The sequence below is a fragment of the Trichosurus vulpecula genome, chromosome 8, assembly GCF_011100635.1.
Source record: "Trichosurus vulpecula isolate mTriVul1 chromosome 8, mTriVul1.pri, whole genome shotgun sequence".
NCBI classification, from domain to species: domain Eukaryota; kingdom Metazoa; phylum Chordata; class Mammalia; order Diprotodontia; family Phalangeridae; genus Trichosurus; species Trichosurus vulpecula.
The window spans coordinates 90,072,429-90,092,193 of NC_050580.1; the positions used below are offsets into that span (position 1 = coordinate 90,072,429).

A 19,765-nucleotide genomic window follows, 5' to 3' on the forward strand; every position below is an offset into this window, starting at 1 on the left:
GGAACATAGTTCTCTAAACTCTACAAGCAGTCATACCCCACTGAAAAACTCAAGGGTCAAGTTAGTTGGCTGGGAATATGGCCAGGCAGCAAAAACGCACCTAGATTCAGTCTCAAACTTTGGATTCTTTCTTTGGTGACAAAGAAGACCAAAACATACAGACAGAAGAAGTTAACAAAGTCAAAGAGCCTACAACAAAAGCCTCCAAGAAAAACATGAACTGGTCCCAGGCTATGGAAGAGCTCAAAAAGGATTTGGAAAAGCAAGTTAGAGAAGTAGAGGAAAAATTGGGAAGAGAAATGAGAAGGATGTGAGAAAACCATGAAAAACAAGTCAATGACTTGCTAAAGGAGACCCAAAAAAATATTGAAAAATATACTGAAGAAAACAACACCTTAAAAAATAGACTAACTCAAATGGCAAAACAGCTCCAAAAAGCCAATGAGGAGAAGAATGCCTTGAAAGGCAGAATCAGCCAAATGGAAAAGGAGGTCCAAAAGACCACTGAAGAAAATACTACTTTAAAAATTAGATTGGAGCAAGTGAAAGCTAGTGACTTGATGAGAAATCAAGATATTATAAAACAGAACCAAAGGAATGAAAAAATGGAAGACAATGTGAAATATCTCATTGGAAAAATCACTGACCTGGAAAATAGATCCAGGAGAGATAATTTAAAAATTATCGGACTACCTGAAAGTCATGATCAAAAAAAGAGCCTAGATATCATCTTTCAAGAAATTATCAAGGAGAACTGCCCTGATATTCTAGAGCCACAGGGCAAAATAGAAATTGAAAGAATCCACAGATCGCCTCCTCAAATAGATCCCAAAAAGAAATCTCCTAGGAATGTTGTTGCCAAACTCCAGAGCTCCCAGATCAAGGAGAGAATACTGCAAGCAGCCAGAAAGAAACAATGTGAGTATTGTGGAAACATAATCAGAATAATCCAAGATCTGGCAGCTTCTACATTAAGAGATCGAAGGGCTTGGAATACGATATTCTGGAGGTCAATGGAGCTAGGATTAAAACCTAGAATCACCTACCCAGCAAAACTGAGTATCATGTTCCAAGGCAAAATATGGATTTTCAATAAAATAGAGGACTTTCAAGCTTTCTCAGTGAAAAGACCAGAGCTGAATAGAAAATTTGACTTTCAAACACAAGAATCAAGAGAAGCATGAAAAGGCAATCAAGAAAAAGAACAAGAAAAAGAAATTGCAAGGGACTTACTAAAGTTGAACTGTTTTGTTGACATTCCTACATGGAAAGATGATGTGTATGATTCATGAGACCTCAGTATTAAGGTAGCTGAAGGGAATATGCGTATATATATATATGTTTATGTATAAGTGAATGTGTATGTATGTATGTATGTGTATATATATATATACATATATATATGGAGAGAGAGAGAGAGAGAGAGAGAGAGAGAGAGAGAGAGAGAGAGAGTGGGCACAGGGTGAGTTGAAGATGAAGGGAAGATATCTAAAAGAAATAAAATCAAATTAAGGGATGAGAGAGGAATATATTGAGAGAGGGAGATAGGGAGAGATAGAATGGGGTAAATTATCTTGCATAAAAGTGGCAAGAAAAAGCAGTTCTGTAGGAAGAGAAGAGAAGGCAGGTGAGGGGGGAATGAGTGAATCTTGCTCTCATCATATTTGACCTGAGGAGGGAATACCATACATATTCAATTGGGTATCTTACCCCACAGGAAAGAAGAAGGAAGAAGATTAAAAAAAAAGTGGGGGGGATGATAGAAGGGAGGGCAGATGGGGGTGGAGGCAATCAAAAACAAACACTTTCAAAAGGGGACAGGGTCAACGGAGAAAATTCAATAAAGGGGGATAGGTTAGGAAGGAGCAAAATATAGTTAGTCTTTCACAACATGAGCATTGTGGAAGGGTTATATGTAATGATACACATGTGGCCTATGTTGAATTGCTTGACTTCTTAGGGACGGTGGGTGGGAAGGGAAGAGGGGAGAGAATTTGGAACTCAAAGTTTTAAAAACAGATGTTCGAAAACAAAAAAAAAAAGTTTTTGCATGCAACTAGAAAATAAGATACACAGGCAATGGGGCGTAGAAATTTATCTTGCCCTACAAGAAAGGAAGGGAAAAGGGGATGGGAGGGGTGTGGGGTGACAGAAGGGAGGGCTGACTGGGGAACAGGGCCACCAGAATATATGCCATCTTGGAGTGGGGGCGAGGGTAGAAATGGGGAGAAAATTTGTAATTCAAACTCTTGTAAAAATCAACGCTGAAAACTAAATACATTAAAAAAAAATTATTTCCTAAAAAAAAAAATATGTGGCATAGTGTATAGAGTCAGGAAGACTCATTTTCCTGTGTTCAAATCCAGCCTCAGATACCTCCTAGGTGTGTGACTCTGGGCAAGTCACTTAACACTTTTTGCCTCAGTTTCCTTATCTGCAAAATAAGCCAGAGAAAGAAATGGCAAGCCACTATAGTATTTTTGCAAAGAAAACCACAAATGGTGTCAGGAACAGTCATACATGACTGAACAACAAAACAGAGCTATGGAAATAAATTTATGAAATGATATTTTTATGTTTCCCAATTTTAAAATCCTGCCTTGCAAATGAAACTAATAAAGCACCAACTTATTAATCTCTTATTAATCATTTGACCAATATGAAGAAACAATATATTTTATTTTAAAGACTTCAGGATTTCTTAATACTAGTGGACGAAAATAATGGATAATGAAATCATTTGCTGTTTACAAAGAGGATACATTTGTTCTTACTCCATCAGAACAAGAGCTACTGAAATCTTATGTTTTGGCAATGGGTGAATAAAGAATTATCTAGTACATTAAACAAAGCAATACAAATTTTCTGCTTTTTGTAACTTCTTATTCATGTGAAATAGGGTTTTCTGCTACAATTTGTTTCAGTGACAAGATATCACTACAGAAGTTCCTGGAAAAAATTTTACTAGTAGCAATATCACCAATAATACCAAGTTTTGTGTTTTTTTTTTAACCGAAAAACAAGCTGCCCATTAATTGCGTTAAAATCTTTTTTCTTTTGTTATGAAATTATAACTGTATGGATACTGATACATACATAAAGGATTCAATCAGCTGTGTGCCACAATTTTATTGTACATTTAAGATTTGTGTTATATAAGAATTGCAATAAATCTTTAATTTTATTTAAACAAAATATAGAAATTGTTGTATTTTCATATATTGTTTTATGAAAAGCGACAGCATAAAAAATGACAGGAGCGTTCCTAAGCAAAATATGGAAACCACCAGCCTGGGGTGTCTGCATGGGGGGGGGTGTAACCTGCAAACTCCTCACCCCCTGCAGAGATTCTTCATCAGGGGCCTGTGAAATTGTTTTTTAAAAATATTCTCGTAACTGTATTTCAGTAGAGTTGGCTTCTGTTGCAATCTTATGCATTTGAAAACATTATCCTGAGAAGGGGTTCATAGGCTTCGCCACAATGCCTCCAGGACACACAAAATGGCTAAGAACGGCTGGCGTGGTAAAGCAGAGACAACCCTCCCCCACAAGTGGTTGCATCCATAGATTCCGTTTATAAACCAAACGCGTTTTGTGCCTGCTGAGCCACCGTCCGCCTTCCATTAATTAGAAGCAGGAAAAGAAATTATCTAAAGCTGGGAAGCCACTGGGCGATGCTGCGCACGCGCAGCAGCCTATCTTCCTCCCCTCCCCCTTTCCCCTCGAAGGTTGCTAACAGTTACTCTTCTCCGTGAACAAACAGCGGGTCTAGGGCCATGTTAGGCAACTACAACCGCGGCACGCCCCAGGCGGGCACCAGCCGCCAGCGGGATTCGCTCCCCCTCGCCCCGCGAGAAGCGAGCGGCTGTCGGACCCCGCAGCGAAGCCAGGGCATCGACGACCGGGGCGATGGTTTCGCGGCGGCGGAGGACGAGCCCTGCCCGGCTCCCGGTGGCTCAGAGCCGAACTTCGAGATGGAGGGCGACGACGGCAAGCGGCGCCTGATCCGCCACCAGTACCGGGAGCTCATCCATAACGTTCAGCGTGAGCCGGGGGAGAGGGGCGGGACAGGGGAGAGGGGCGGGGCGGCCTCCTTCCGCCGGCGGTACTGGGGGCGCTCCCTGCCTCTGACCTCCGGCTGTGCCTTCTCTACGAAGAGCCCTTTCTCTGCCTCTCGCTGTGTGCTTCCCACTGTGTACCTCCCACTGTGTGCGGAGGAGCGCTTTACCATGAGGTGTCACTTGATCCTCACAACCCCTCGGGGGGATGAGGGGAGGCGGCTTTTCATCTCCGTTTTATGTAGGAGGAAGCTGAGGCTCGCAAGTGAAGTGACTGGCCAAGGGTCATACAGCTAGGCTAGATTTGATCACCTAACTCCAGCTCTCTACCTCTTTCGCCACCTAGCTGCCCGTCATTTGTACAGTGGGCTGAATAGCCAGCCCCTACCCTGACTCACAATAATAGTGGGTATTCAATAACATACATTTAATTAGCACCTTTTAATTTGTGCTCAGAGTGCTTTGCAAACCATCATCACGTGTCATCTTTACAGCTACTGAATCACAATAATGATTAATAGTAGCACACATTTAATTTGTGCCTTTTAAGGTTTGCAAAGCGCTTTACAAACCAAAATCTCATATGGTTTTCATAATACTGTGCTATCGTCCCCATATTACTGATGAGCAAACAGGCAGGCGTTAGCCAGGGTCACACAGCTACACGGATTTGAACTCTGTAGCTACATCATCCTGGACGAGACACTTCATGTCTCTGAGCCTGTTTTCTCGTCTCTAAAATAGCAATGGTGCTTGGACTAAAGACTAGATCCAGGCTTAGCCCAGTACCTAGCCCATAGTAGGCACTTAATAAATGCTTGCTAACTTGACTGTTCTGATCTGAAATGGAGTTGATACTTGACTGCTTCACAGGGACCATTGAATAAAGCACCTTTATAAACGTGAACTGCTATTTTTGTTCTGCCTTTCTTCCTCAATTTCGGTTGCCTATACCTCAGCCTGAATTTGATCCTAGCAACTTTCAAGGTTGCTTTTAAAAGAAAGGCAACAAAGGGTGTGTGGTGGTGGCATCTCAGAAAACAACCACCAAAAAGACAGAAATGAGAGTGTGGAATAGTAGAACACTGTGAGAGGGCTGAGTTGGCTCGGGGGAGAGAAGGTAAGCCTGGCTGCAGGTCGTACTTCATGTGGTCTTGGACCAGTCACACACCCTTCTGCATCCCCGTTTTTTCATTCCTGGGATGGAGAAGCTGGCATCGACCATGTCAGGGGAACTTTCCTGCTCTGGAATACTTTGACGTAGACTTTGTACTTTACAAAGTTTTCTTTTTAAGACTGTTTAAAGATCATGGTGTTGTTTATTTAATCATAATAATCATGAATCAGTTGAAATGTTAATGGCCCACCATATGCAGCAGGGGAGAATGGACAGAGCTGAATCTGAGACTGGAAGACTGGTTTCACATCCTATCTCTGATACATGCAGGCTGTGTGACCCTGACCAAGTCACTCTCAGTGTCCCAGGTAACTCTAAGATTAAAAGCTGCAGAACAATTGCTAGTCTGCATTGATAGAGGGAGTTTCTTTGCTGGTGAGTTCCGTACCCCAATGGAATCTCACAAGTCTAGACCACATGCAAATCATGCCTTAAATGTTTTTTTTCCCCAAGTATTCCTAGAGCAACTTTGTTCCCATTTTACATTTGTAGAAACTGAGGCAGAGGGTGAGTAACTTGACCAGTATCACAAGACTTGGATTAGAACTCAGTTCTTCTGACTCCAGATCCAGGCCTCTTAACACTATACCCAACCTTCTTTCTGTAGGTTAGTTGTATAAAGGGGAGCTTATGAGGTATGGAAAAAACCAAGGGGTTGGGGATATAAAGTGTAAGGATTCCAGGCTCTTTTAAGGCAATAAACTACCTTTATCCTTATGTGTACTTTTTTCATGATAATTCCCTAAAATATGGGAGCAGGACCTTTGGAAATACTTGCTGTTGTGTTGCATTTTGTTAATGATGTATTAGTTAAAGTTTTGATTTTCTAAAGTATGTATTTTTAAAACAGAGCAACGAGAAGATATGTTGAGTTCAAAAAGCAACAAATTAACAGATGCACTTGAACAAGCCAACCAGCTGTTTAACAGAGGTAAGTGATAGACATAATGCCTACTTTTAAACGTAACCAGGAATGTTAGGATGACTCAAATTGATTCGCTTATAGCTAGATTTAAATTGTTGATATCAAGTTTGTGACATGGAGAGCTTTGTAAGGAGGGATTGGTTCTTTTATTTATCTGAGTTGTAATATCTTTAAGTATGGTTTTCCTTTGTCATTTTCTGCATTCTCTTGGTTCTGCTTACTTTGCTCTTCATCATTTCATACATCTCTTTACAAGGTTTTATGAGTTCTTCATAGTCATCATTTCTAACAGTACAATAACATCCCAGTACTTTCCTGTTCTATGGTCTCTTCAGCCATTCACCTGACATTGATTGAGGCGTCTTCCTTTTTGTATTCACATCACCTAGTATTATTGCTCTACAGTAGTTACTCAGTGCATGTTTATTAATGGTAATAATCATGATTGGATAAAGGGGAGGAGAAGATAATCAGAGGTGTTGTTCATTTCGTTCAGTGTATTCAACTCTTTGTGACCCCATTTGGGATTTTCATGGCAAAGATACTGGAGCGTTTTGCCATTTCCTTCTCCAGCTCATTTTACAGATGAGGAACCTGAGGCAAACAGGATTAAGTGACTTACCCAGGGTCATACAGCTAGTAGGTGTCTGAGGCTACATTTGAATTCAGGAAGATGAGTCTTCCTGTCTACAGGCCTTAATGACTGGGAAAATAATAACATTAACAGAAATAGGGAAAAGAGGAAAAGAACTTTGTTTTGGTAAAGAGGTGAGAGTTCTGTTTTAGTAAATTTAGTTCAAAAAATGGTTAAACATCTGTTCTGCATAAGACAGTGTATGAAATGATAAGCATGTTGAAATAAAAATGAAAAAATCCCTTCAGGGAGTTTAAACACCATGTATACCAGTAAACAGAAAGTCATTTAAAAGGCAGCAGAGTATAGTGAAAAGGATACTGGCTCTGGACACAGAGAACCTGGGTTCAAATCCAACCTTTGACAAGTCTTACCTATAGGATATTGAGCCTCAAGGCCTCAGTTTCCTCAGGTGTAAAATGAGGGGCTAGCTAGACTAAATGGTCTCTAGCATTTTTCCTAGGTATAGAGTTTTGATCTTCAGGAAGAGAACACCGATGACTGAGAGAATCAAGTAAGGCTTCATGAAGGAAATGACTCCTGGGTTGAGCCTCAGCGGAAGGATTCCAAAAGATAGAAATGAAGCGGGAACATGTTCTAGACAGAGTTATAGCCTTGTTCGGAGGGGGATGGAATGCCCAGTTAGGGGAAGGGCCATTTTCAGTTTGTGAGGTTAGCAGTTCATTAATTGCAGGTGTATTCTCATGACTGATATATTGAACTTAGGCACTTTGACTGTTTTATCATATCTTGATAACATTTCTCCCTTTTTGAACAGTGTCCCAAGCCAGAGAAGCAGCCCTAGATGCCCAGTTTCTTGTGTTGGCTTCAGACTTGGGTAAAGAAAAAGCAAATCAGTTGCATTCTGATATGACCTTATTTGATCCAACATCGTATACTGAAGATTTAGTAAGTTCAAAGCTACTGAATTTTAAGAACCCTTGTCTCACTTTACTAGATTTTGAAATGGGTTTTAAATGGCCTCCTACCCCAACTTTATATGTTAATACTCCATTTCCCTTGTGTTGGAATCAAGCATGGAGCTAGTAGATAGGTATGAAACAATGACTTGGGTATTAGACATTTATTTGTAATCATAGAGGTGTATATTTCGCTTTACCATAATGTTTGATGGTCTCTTTCTTTCAAAACTATAAGATTTTCTTTTGTTCTTTGTGAAATTGAGGCTGACTGAATTCAAAAGGTTATTTGGAATTTTTATTTCTTTCTTTTATAGTAGGGCAAAATTGAAATCAAGTCTGGGTAGTTCTCTGCTCTGATCTTACTATTTTAAATAGGTTGTTAATAAGATTGGCTTGTTTCAAAAGAGTGTCTACTACTGAACAGACTGCTAAGTTAAAGTTTATAGACAGTTTAAATATGGATTCTTAGTACATTCTGCCCCCTTTTTACCACTCTCACCCTATCACTGTAGAACCTGAAGGGGAAAGCATGGTACTGAAGACTGTTTTATATTTTTTTCTTTGTTTCATGAATTTCCATAACTAAAGAAATCATTGCCAAGGGGCCAGCCTACTAATGATGAGCCTTTCTATGCTTAGCTAGACTGGTCCTCAGAAAGCACCTACTCATTCTGTTGGCAGGACTGAACTTGAAGCCTTTCCCACATCTAAACCAACCAGAGCTTATACTCTGTTGGCATAACCTTTGAAAGCCCTGGGGCACCTTTATGCCACAGTGAAGCAAGGGTAGGTCTTTGAGGAATAGTCTGGTCATACATAATGAATAGTTAATTAGATATATTGCTGGTACTCAAGATGAATGTCTTATCTGGTGACCAATAAGTGGACATACTACTGGAGGAACTGAATAGTATAAATCTTGATATCCTTGAAATACATGAAAATAGAAGGCAAAATGAAATATAACTAAAAGGAAGGATGGCTCACAACTTCCCCTTGGAGTGAGGTAAATAGAGGACTCGGTTTTATTGTGCATCCAAAGATACTAAATTCTCATTAGGCCACTCATTGGTCATTGCATGTTATAATACTTCTGATAATTATTTGCAAAAAGTACCATGAAAATAATTGCCTATCATGTACAAATAGTCGTTGCACAGGATAAAGAGGTAAGAAATTGTCCAAAGGATTTGATTTAATTTTGAAGGTCTTAATATATATTTGGATACTTGGTAAAACATAAATGTCATGGTAGGACTAGGTCAAGATGATGAAAAATGTTGGAAAATATGGATCAGAAATAAACCAGTTAGTCCACAAACATTAAAAACTCTTACATTCCAGGCACTGTATTAAATACTAGGACCACAAATACAAGCAGAAAGATAGACAGTCCCTGCCTTCAAGGCGCTCACATTCTAAAGGGTGAAGACAACACAGAAGAGGGAACTGAAAAGGAAGTAAGGATGGGGGCAGAGGGAGAGGAAGGTACCTTTGTGGGGGCATGGTAGAGGAGTCCAGGTTTTCACCCTGGAGAGAAATGAAATGATGGCTGCTCTGAGCCGCCTCCTGAAATGGAGGTTCTGGGAGAGGTTCAGAGAGAGGAACTGAGGGTATTTCCAAGGTATGAATTCCAGGGCTGAAAGTGATCTTTAAGAAAGAAGAGATTTCTGGGATGTGATAGAGATTGGTAGCTGAGGCTGTGGACCAGATGATATAATTGGAAAGTGTGGACTTCATAGGACCTGAAATTGCTTATTGAGTGTAGGCAGTGGGGAGCAATGAGTATTGCTTCTCTTGCTGGCCCTGTGTATCCAAGACATGAGAGAAATCTGTTGGTGTTGTAGAAGATGGTAAAGGATAGGGTTTAAGTTATTGCCAAAAGATGGTGGTAGAGGCGGAGAATGAAAAGTTATTTTTTAATGATAGAGTAAGGATTCTAGGTGATGGAGTGGAAACGGTAGACCAAGTAGTGAAGGAACTTTGAAAAGAGAGAGCACTAAGCTGGATTGTGATTGGGGGATTTTTGCCTGGGCAGATTGTGATTCAGAGTCTCAGGGATTTGAGGAGTAGCAGGAAGGAATTAATGGGCTATAAGGCAAATGAAGTTCCAAGTAGGGAGGAGTTTATAGATTAACATGACCGCAGGGTTCTGGTCCTATCTCCCAGATACTGTAAACCTTTTCTTAACAGCATCTAGAAAATTAAATAATGCCCTTTCATGATCCTAATTCAAATGTAATGTGATATCTTTAGTTTTCTTGTATTAGCAAAGAAGTGATTATGACTGCCTTTACATCAATGACTTTGATACCATTTTGACTTTTCATTTAAGATACTTTAAGCTCTCCTCCTCAGTGCTTAGTATCATGATGTATACTGTTCAGTTAATTTTTGTTTATTAATGTGCCATATATTTCAAGAATTCTGTTTTAATAAAATTTGGGTGGTGAATAGCATATTTTAAATATTCCTTTTTTTAAATATTTTTTTTTCTAATTTAAGTAATCTTCGAATTTCATGACTGTGTCACTGGCCTAATTAAAAATGGCCACTTGCATGTGTGGCTCTTCCAACAATACCATAATCTCTGTTCTGAGGACAGAAAAGTGTTTTGCATGTATCACATATATAGAAGTTGATTTAAATTTGAGCTTGTAAAATTTTGTGGCTATTTCCAAAAAACTGTTTGTAGACATGTACAAAAAGGTCTAGTACACATTGTGCTGCTGGAAAATAGCACTTAAGAAGCTGAAGAGTTAGACCATCATACTTTCTTACCAAGAGTTTATAACTTAGCTGGGTAATTTTTCTTTAGGTTCAAGATGTAAGCTTTCCTTTACATGGAACATACAATTTATTTCATGGCTGCTCATAAACTTACTTAGCTGCTGTGTTGTAGCTGTGTGTAGCCCAGAGATATGATATAGTTTCTGACCATTTAACTGGGAGGTTTAGGAATGGTTTTCATCTAGTAAATGATGGCATTTGACTAAATTAAGACTTTTCCCTCTATCATTTCAGCTTAAGTATATGGGCCTAAATCGTCTTGAAGTAGAAGAAAGTGATAGTGAGGAAGAATGTCTTCTTATTGGATTCTTACCTGAAGATTCCTGGCTCAGAGTAGGAATAATATCAATAAAATACTTAAAGTTTGCTCCAACATTCCACTTTTTGTAAGTTTATTTGGGGCCTGGCAGAGGGGTTGATATCTGACAAGTTGTTCTCTGTTTTAGAGATAATATTATATTTAGCATGAGTATAGATGAACTTCATAAAGCACTTAAAATTTTTTTTCGATTAACAAACATGTATTTTCTCTCCCTCCTAAATGAACAAGAAAAAAAAAAGGAAACCCCTTATAACAAGCATAGTTAGACAAAGCAAATTCCTGCATTGGTCATGTCCAAAAATGTATATCTCAGTCTGCATCCTGAATCTGTCACCTCTCTGTCAAGAGGTGGGTAGCATGCTTCATCTTCAGTCCTCTGGAATTGTGATTTGTCATTACATTGGTCAGAGATCTTGTCTTTTAACATTATTTTTTAAATAATGTTACTATATAAATAATTCTTCTAGTTCTCACATTACTATGCATTTTTTATTTAGGTTCTCCCAGTTTTCTTGGAAACCCTCTATTTTGTCACTTCTTATGACAATAAGAATTTGTATACCATGATTTATTTAGCAGTATCCAATAGATGGGTATCCTCATAGCTTCTACTTTTTTTGCTACTACTAAAAAGAGCTATTATAAATATTCTTATAGGGGCAGCTAGGTAGCGCAGTGAGTAGAGCACTGGCCCAGGAGTCAAGAGGACCTGAGTTCGGATCCGACCTCAGACACTTGATACACTTACTAGCTGTGTGACTTTGGGCAAGTCACTTAACCCCAATTGCTCTGCCTTCCCTCCTCAAAAAAAAAACAAACCAAATATTTTTATATGTGTGGGTCTTTTAAAAATTTCTTTCATATTTTTGGGGTGTAGACCTAAGTGGTTTAGCTAGGTCAGAGGACATGCATAATTTAATGATTTTTTTTAGATAAACTCATGGCTGTGCCAATATTGCATTAATGTATCATTTTCCTGCAGCCCCTCTAACAATTTTTTTGTCAACTTTGCCAGTCTGATGGGTATGATGTAGAACTTCAGAGTTGCTATAATTGCATTTCTCTAATTAATAATGATTTAGAGCATTTATTCATAGGATTGTTTGGCTTTCCCTTTGAAAACTGTCTGTTCCTATCCTTTGACCATTTGTCAGTTGAGGAATGGCTTTTGTTCTTATAGTTTTGAGTTAATTCTTTATGTATCTTGGATATAAGGCCTCCAAGAGAAGTGCTCTTTCCATCATACCATGTTGAGCAGGAGTCACCTAATGACTTTGGTAAATCAGAGCTTTCTTGAACAGATAGGTTTTTTCTCATTCTAATTAGGTTTGGTTCATTCAAGACTGATCCTCCTGTGCCAAAGCCACGGAATGAACGTCAGAGAAGAAAAGATAAGAAAGAAGAAGAAAGGGCCATGCCTGCCGAGGTTTGCTTCTTGCAGTCAATATTGTTTTTATATTTAAACATAATAGTCAGCCATCTTTAGAAGTTTCAAAGACATTATCGGAGGGAGGTCGTGAGATAGGAAAATGGGATGCATTTTTGGAACTATGTTTTTCTTGTGATTTTCTATCATTCTTATATTTTGTTGCTTGTTTTTTTAATGGGACTTTGTTTTGATTCATTTTGGAATTCAGTTACCAGTTATCTCTTCTGTAACCATTCTAAGAAATGTTTTTGTTAACTTTATTGTTTTCTTCTATTAGTAGAAGGGATAAGTTTTTTCAAATTCTTTTACTAGAAACGGAAAGTTTACATTTATCCTTTTAAATGTAATATTTATGGTATTTGACGAATTTATGCTTGGATGTCATCCTTGCTGCTACCTGGTAAATACGTGGTTTTCAGCTAGGAAGACTAGACAATCATAAAGGAACCTCAGAGATAACTTAGTCCAGCCTGTACCAGGATAGGAATCTCCTTCAATATTCCTTAGATTCGATCATATAAATAGTCATTTGAAAACTTGCAGTGATAGAGTATTGCTTTTTAAGGCAACTCATTCCACTTTAGGACAACTCTAATTATTAGGAAATTTTGTTTTGTTTTTTATATCAAGTTAAAATTTACCTCTTTGCACTTTCTACAGATAGGTCCTAGATGTACCCCTTGGAACTAAACATAACAAGTCTAATCATGCTTGTATTTGGCAGTTGTTTCTGACATTCGAAGACGGTTATATTATATGCCACTGGCTGAATAGATTTAGTACATCAAGTTACCCTCAAGTCCTCTGGTTTCCTGTGCACTCACCCACTTGGTTGCCCCTTTAGAGTGCTTCATTTTGTCAGGAGTCCTCCTCAAAATGTGGTACTGAAATCTAGAAATGACTCTTGAGATGTGGTGTCATCTGGGCTGCATACGATAAAATTGCCGTCTCTCTCCTTTTGTATATAATGCTCCTCTTGAGGAAACTTAAGATACCATTAGTGTTTTTGGCTTCCATGCCCTAACATGGCTTCATTTTGAGCTGGTGGTCCTCCAAAACCCCAAGTCTTCTATTCTATAGAAGTTTCATGAGTATGAATAGGTACCTGAGGGACTCAACTTGTTTCTGGTAAAACCTTTTTGTCCGATGGTGATGATGAACATTCCTGTTTGCTAACTTGCTTGTACTTTCCAGGTGAAAAAAATGGAGGAGTCCCAACAAGAGGCTACAGAAAAAGAGGTAGAGAGGATCCTGGGATTACTGCAGACCTATTTTGGAGAAGAGCGTGAGTGGGACTTCAACTCGTAACTTGAACAATATGCATTTAGCAAGCGTTACAAATTTTACGTAAAGTGATTATTTTCTTGTAAAAGGTGTTTCATTTTTATCTTAAGTGTATTAAAAATTTGATTTTTAAGTATTTTTCCAAAAAATGAGTTGCCATTTTTTAGTTAATACCACTTCCACCTTTTAGGGGAATGCTGTTGTGTGGACTTAGGTGAAGAGTAACTTTTTCTTTTCTATTTTCCCATATTTATAGCTGAGACTCCTATATCCTTCTTTGACTTTGTGATTGATCCAAATTCTTTTGCCCGAACGGTGGAAAATATTTTCCATGTTTCCTTCATTGTAAGGGTAAGGCTTAATTAAAAAATTTTCAACTGTTTTTCTAAGTAAAAAAGCTACAAATAACATACATAAAAGAATTGTTCAAGCCAGTTTTGCAGAAACCCTTATCATTGCTAGCTATTTGAAAGGAAATGTTTGTATGGAAATAGGTAGAAGAAACTAACCCAGATATAAACTGTTTCATGTTCTCTGTACCATTGGTTTTACTTTGTTATTGTTAAGATAGAATTGTTTAAAATAAATTAATATCATGAGTTTGCAGCTTGGAAATTTTAAAATTCATTTTGAAACAACATAATAAGAGTTTGGATACAGCTAGTCATTGAACCAGTGTCAAGACATTTTCCTTAAAAAGATGTAGACTGAATCTGCATTTCTGAAAGAAATTGTGCAGTTAGGAGATAGAGTTGTGATTGGTAGTACTGTGCCCACTTTCAAATAGAAAACATAATATTACTTGTATAAACATACATACTATATTATAATCACGTGATTTATATTTATATTATACCACTACAAAGCTTTCTGGAGTAGATGTCAGAGTCATAAAATGCATGAATGAAAGGAAGGAAAAGTATTTTTAAAAGCATTTCCTGTGTATCAAGCACTGTGTTAAGTGCTAGGGATGCAAAGAGAAAAAGCTAGACAGTCTTTTTTCCTGGGACTCCAGTTGGGAAAGAAGACTAATAAAAGCAAGTTCAGCCACAGAATCAGAATCTGGGAAAGCCCGGAAGTCCGAAAGGGGCCCCTGGTTAGCAGTATTCCCACCCACCTGCTGCCTCCTGCAAGTATTAAAAGTAACACGTCTCCAAAGTAGAGATAGGAGAAGACATATCACTCTACCCTACTTCCTGCACAGATAGGGTGTCCATTGGTGTGGAACGTTGCATATATTTTTAGACTTTTTATTGACCAGTTCTGCTGGGGCGTGGGGGGGTAGGGTTTCCTCTGTTTTTTCGTTAAAAAATATTCTTTGTTAGATGGTTGGCTCTTTGAGAGGGAGGAGGAGGAGGATACTGGGATAAATTTTGGTCATGAAAAAACCAAAGATATAAATAAATATATTTTGCAAAGTCCTAATATAAGTATGATTTGCAGAGCATTTTGTCAAGGACTGGCGCTATGATGGACAAAACACTGACTCTTGAGTCAGATCCTCCTTTTATCCATCTCTTGCTTGGCCAGTTTTCATGAGAGGCCTCTATTTTTGAAGGCAGGCTTTCTCATTGCTGGACAGCTTTCAGTGCTCAATCTTTTCTTACTGTAAAGTTGGATTCTTGGCCTGCCAAATGTTGCTGAGTTTAACACATGACTGAAGCAGGTGAAGTTTTGTATTTATTCTTGGCATAGATTTTTGTGTATAGGTCCTCTCTAGTGCAGACTATCAAGATTTATATTACTGGCCACAACATGACAGGGAAGTTAAGGAAAATCTTGTTTCCTAGCCTTTATTTGTACTGTTACCTCTATTTTCTAATGCCATATTGCTACCATTGGAGATATGAGTTGAAAATAAATGATGTGTCTCACTAACAGGTGGTAAAATTATGTATCACATTTGTACTTTAGGATGGCTTTGCAAGAATAAGGCTTGACCAAGATAAACTGCCAATAATAGGTAATGATTCTGTTTAAAAAATTTATTTATGGAGACTTGGTTTTTTAATTAAAGAGGACAAATTTTTATTTTGTTCAAAGCAAATGAGTTTTATTGCAAGGTTTACACTTTTACTTCATTATTATATAATGCTTAACAACAGCTGAAAACTGGAAATATAAGATTAGTTAAAAACAATAAACATAATTATAGGTAAAATACCTTGTCATATTAGTATTATCTTTACAGTGTGAGGGATAAAATAACTAAATAGACCTCAGGGCCTAAAGTCAGGAAGACTGAATTCAAATCCAGCCTCAGACCTTTATTAGCTCTCTGACGCTGGTCAAGTCACTTAACCTTTATCTGCTTCAGTTTTCTCAACTATAAATGGAGATAATAATAAATGTTATAATAATATTATATAATAATATATAATGATTATAGTATATATAAAATATATATTATATTATATGTAATATTATAAATAAATAAAATCCAGAGCTGTTGTGAGGCCCAAATGAGATAACATTTGTAGACAAACACTTAGCACAGTTCTTGGCAACATACTGACTCTATGCATATAAATGCTTATGTCCTTCCACTAAAAGGTGGTAAAATGTCCTCAAAATTTTTAATTTTCTTCCTTTTTCTCTACAGTATGTTGGGGCTAATTTCTTGATGCTCTGCTCTTCTCCATCTGCATTCTCAAATTTGTAATTGCCCATAGGATTGCCCACCTGAAACTTAGCCTGTTGAAAATGGAACCAGTCATTATCTTATCCCAAACACTCACCATTTCCTAATTTTACTTTTGTTTTTAATCAAACTATGGTCATCCAAGTTCTTTATGCACGTAAGCGTGGAGTGTTCTGCCCCTAGTCTGCTAAGCCTCCCATATGTTTTAATTTCATTATCATGAAGTCCTGTCTTTTTTTCCCCCACAATTTCATTTGGGTGAGGTTGGATGAAGGTAATGCTTTTAGTCCAAGTCTTCCTACCTCAAGCTTTCAGTGTCTAAGTGTCTAATTCATTTGATCTTCCTCTTGTCTCCCCTACTCCAAAGTTCTTTATATCAAAGTTTCCATCATGTCTTTTTATTACTTAAGCCAAAATGGTTTCCTAGAAACTCGCTAACTCAATAAATCTGTACCTTAAGCATGTTTTCTCTTTGCCTATTCAATTTGATTGAATAGTTCTTTTGTTCCATCATGGCCAATTTTTTTGCCCCACCCCTTTAGGCAATGTTAGTAATTTTCAGATTCATGGCTTTACTTAAGCCATTTTCTTTACTTAGAATTCATTCTTCTTTATTTTACTAATCCATATCCATTATTTCCTATAATATGTAACTCCAAACCCATGTCTCAAGAAAGGCTAACCTGATTACTCTGCTTTATTTAATTTTCTTTAAACTCCCACACATACATGTAAGTCTCATGTATGTTCTTGTTTGCATTTATATGCTGCTTTAAAATTTTTCTTGTTTTAGCCAACTATATTATAAATTCCTCAACATCAATGATAGTGTTTTCTCCTTCCTTAGTTTCACCCCAAGTGCCTTTTGTATTACCATGTATTCTATAGGCACTCAACATGTTTGTAGGGAAAAAAATAATTGTTTACCTAATACCCAATTACTGTTGAAAATAAAGGGAGGTAAATTCAAATCGTTATTTTGGGTGGGGGTGGGGGACACCCTCAGTCGGGATTAAGTGGCTTGGCCAGGATTACACAACTAGTGTCTGAGGCCAGATTTGAACTCAGGTCCTCCTGACTCCAGGGCCAGTTCTCTCTCCACTGCACCACCTAGCTGCCCCAAATTCAGTTATTGCAGTAAATTGAAAATATACTGACATGTCCCATGCCACTGGACTGAATTGTTAAGTACATTTTAAATTAAGAGAAGTGACAAATGCCTGTAAAGTTTACAGTCCTATTATTGGTGAAATACTCCTCTGATTTAGTCCCTTTTGAAAATGTTCTCTTACCTAACAGAGCCCATTACCCATGGTAATGAGGAAAGTGAACAACAGAATACCCAGATCAGGCACCAAGACGTTATATCACTGAGTTATCAAGACTGGAAGGTAAAAGCATTGTGTCCTCAGCTTCCTAAATCTTGACTTTCTACATTGGTTTTAAGTTGAATGGCATTTTCTTTAACGTTCATTTTTTTCTATCAGGACATTGTGAGAACTTTCGAAATTTCACAGCCTATGATCTCTCCTCCATGCTGTAGCAAGTAAAATCCAAGCTTTCCAAGGTATGGTTCCATGTTATTTGGCATCTAAAACTGCTTTCCTATATGACTTATACCACTGAGGTAATTGGCTCTCTCTGCTGTAGTTTTATGTTCCTGTAGTTACTGTGTGTCTCCTTCTATTGTCATAACGTTGTCGTGTTGACTATAGGACACTGGCAAGACAAATGTAACGTTTCAGCTAAGTTTATGCTTTGGACAGAGTTGTATGGTGATTCTGACAGACAAAATTGTATCTGTGTTATAAACAGGTAAAGCAGGAGTTTGTCCTCTTGAAGGGCTACCAAGATGTTCAACTTGAATTGATTCCTTTTACCACTCTTATAGGGAAAGCTTCAAATTAAAAGGTGAAGATTAGGAAAGATAGACTTTGGTTACAGTTCTAAATGTTCCATTCTTCCCTTTTGTCTTCCCTAATATCACTCTTTAATACCTGGTAGTTACTATAAAACCTTTAAAATTAATAGATGTTTTGATGTCATATTTATTTTTCATTGTTATATGATAATAACTTTGGAAGTTTTTCAGAGATATTTTATAAGTATCTAGTTACAATGAATTGTATTTGCAAATGGAGCTTTTTTTAAGTTTCTCATTATAAAATATATTTTTTATGGATTAAAATTTTTCCATAATGAATTAGGTCACCAAATGGTTTGTGAAAAGCTTTCCATTTGCTGATTATTGCACAGTTTAGACCCTCAAGCTTAGTAGCAATCTTTAGGGATGGGTTGAAATTGCATTTTTGTTATTTGAGGCAATTTTAATATTTTGCCATTAATTGTTACAGACCATTATAGTATTACTAAAATATAATTTAGCTATTAATATTTTTATTTTCTGATCTTACAAAATATTGTTTTTCATAGCTACAACACGACAGCCATGTAGACATTTTATTTTCAGTTATCCTGCTGTCTGCCAACAAAAGTAGAATAGCACCAAAAATTTGGGAAAAAGGAGGGCCCTGCAGGGGCTCTGCAGGACAATAGCACTTTCACTTGAATAAATGAATCCTAGGAGCCCAGTAATAGTTGTCATCACAGCAATCAGTGCCTTTTTTATCGGCCATGTTTATTTAGATTTCTTTTTGGGTAAAAGCTTGCTGTTGTTTCAGTAAGCTGTTGAGGTTAAAGTAGTTCTAATTGATAGGTCCCCTGTGTTTCCCTGGCTTTTCGTGAGGGAGCCATTCTAGACAGCAGCTAGGCAATGAATTGGAAAGCATTCAGAGTGGGTGAGAAGACAGCTCTTACTGAAAAAGAATAACATTTAGTATATAGTATCAGCCATAAACATTGCTTCCATCAGTGAGGCAAATCAAGGGGGATCACCCTTTTCATAACCCTTAAGTTTCCTTCATGTAACTGTTTTCCTGCCATAAGGCTATTACTGATTTTTGTTTTAGCCTGTGTAGAAATCAGAGAATAGGATGCTTAGCCTTTGATTTGCCTTGGCTTTTGTACCTTTGTAGGGCTTTCCTGATAATCTAGCAAACTAAGCTATATTAATTGGATTATATTTGAATTTGTTTTTGATTGATTATTCCTTATTTCTAGGTGTCCTAAATGAAAATTGGCACCTCAAATGGAAGGAAGCATATAACATTTATTGTATTATGAAATGTGTTTTTCAGAGAATCAGATGTTTAGGTTTTTTTGTTTATGTGTATTTTATTTTATTGTTTTTGAAGCTGCCCTGCTTTCCTCTGATTAAAGAGATTCACTGCCATATCTGTACATAATTGTCTGCCTTTTTTATTGATTCTTTCAATACTATATTTTATGATCATTTAACTTCTATTAGGTCATTTACCCATGGGTCTTCACAGATCCCTATGCAGATGACTTACATCTTTATATTCAGTTCTGCTTCTCCTCCCTGAGCTTCAGACCCCTGTCACTAGTTAACCTATTGTATATCTCAAACTGGATGTTACAGAGACATCTCAACATGAAAACTGAATTCATTTTTTCCCCAACACCCATCAGCTTTCTAAATTTTCGTAGTTCTTTTGGAGG

General features: G+C 37.5%; 1 protein-coding gene across 1 annotated transcript; it reads left to right on the top strand.

Annotated features, from left to right (window-relative positions):
* Positions 1-3,615: 3,615 nt before the first annotated feature.
* NSMCE4A (NSE4 homolog A, SMC5-SMC6 complex component) lies at positions 3,616-19,483 on the top strand. Its single transcript, XM_036737077.1, has 11 exons — positions 3,616-4,044; positions 6,086-6,166; positions 7,573-7,703; positions 10,742-10,893; positions 12,156-12,255; positions 13,453-13,543; positions 13,799-13,893; positions 15,457-15,505; positions 17,483-17,574; positions 17,671-17,750; positions 19,304-19,483. Exons 1-10 carry the CDS (start codon positions 3,777-3,779, stop codon positions 17,731-17,733), a joined length of 1,122 nt encoding a protein of 373 aa, XP_036592972.1. The 5' UTR covers positions 3,616-3,776; the 3' UTR covers positions 17,734-17,750; positions 19,304-19,483.
* The last annotated feature ends 282 nt before the right edge of the window (positions 19,484-19,765 follow it).

Excerpts from the sequence above, each read along its gene's own strand:
- NSMCE4A (XM_036737077.1), top strand. The coding sequence starts at position 3,777 with ATGTTAGGCAACTACAACCGCGGCACGCCCCAGGCGGGCACCAGCCGC. Across the intron at positions 6,167-7,572 it reads CAACCAGCTGTTTAACAGAG|TGTCCCAAGCCAGAGAAGCA; the intron begins GTAAGTGATAGA and ends CTTTTTGAACAG. Across the intron at positions 13,544-13,798 it reads GACCTATTTTGGAGAAGAGC|CTGAGACTCCTATATCCTTC; the intron begins GTGAGTGGGACT and ends CCATATTTATAG.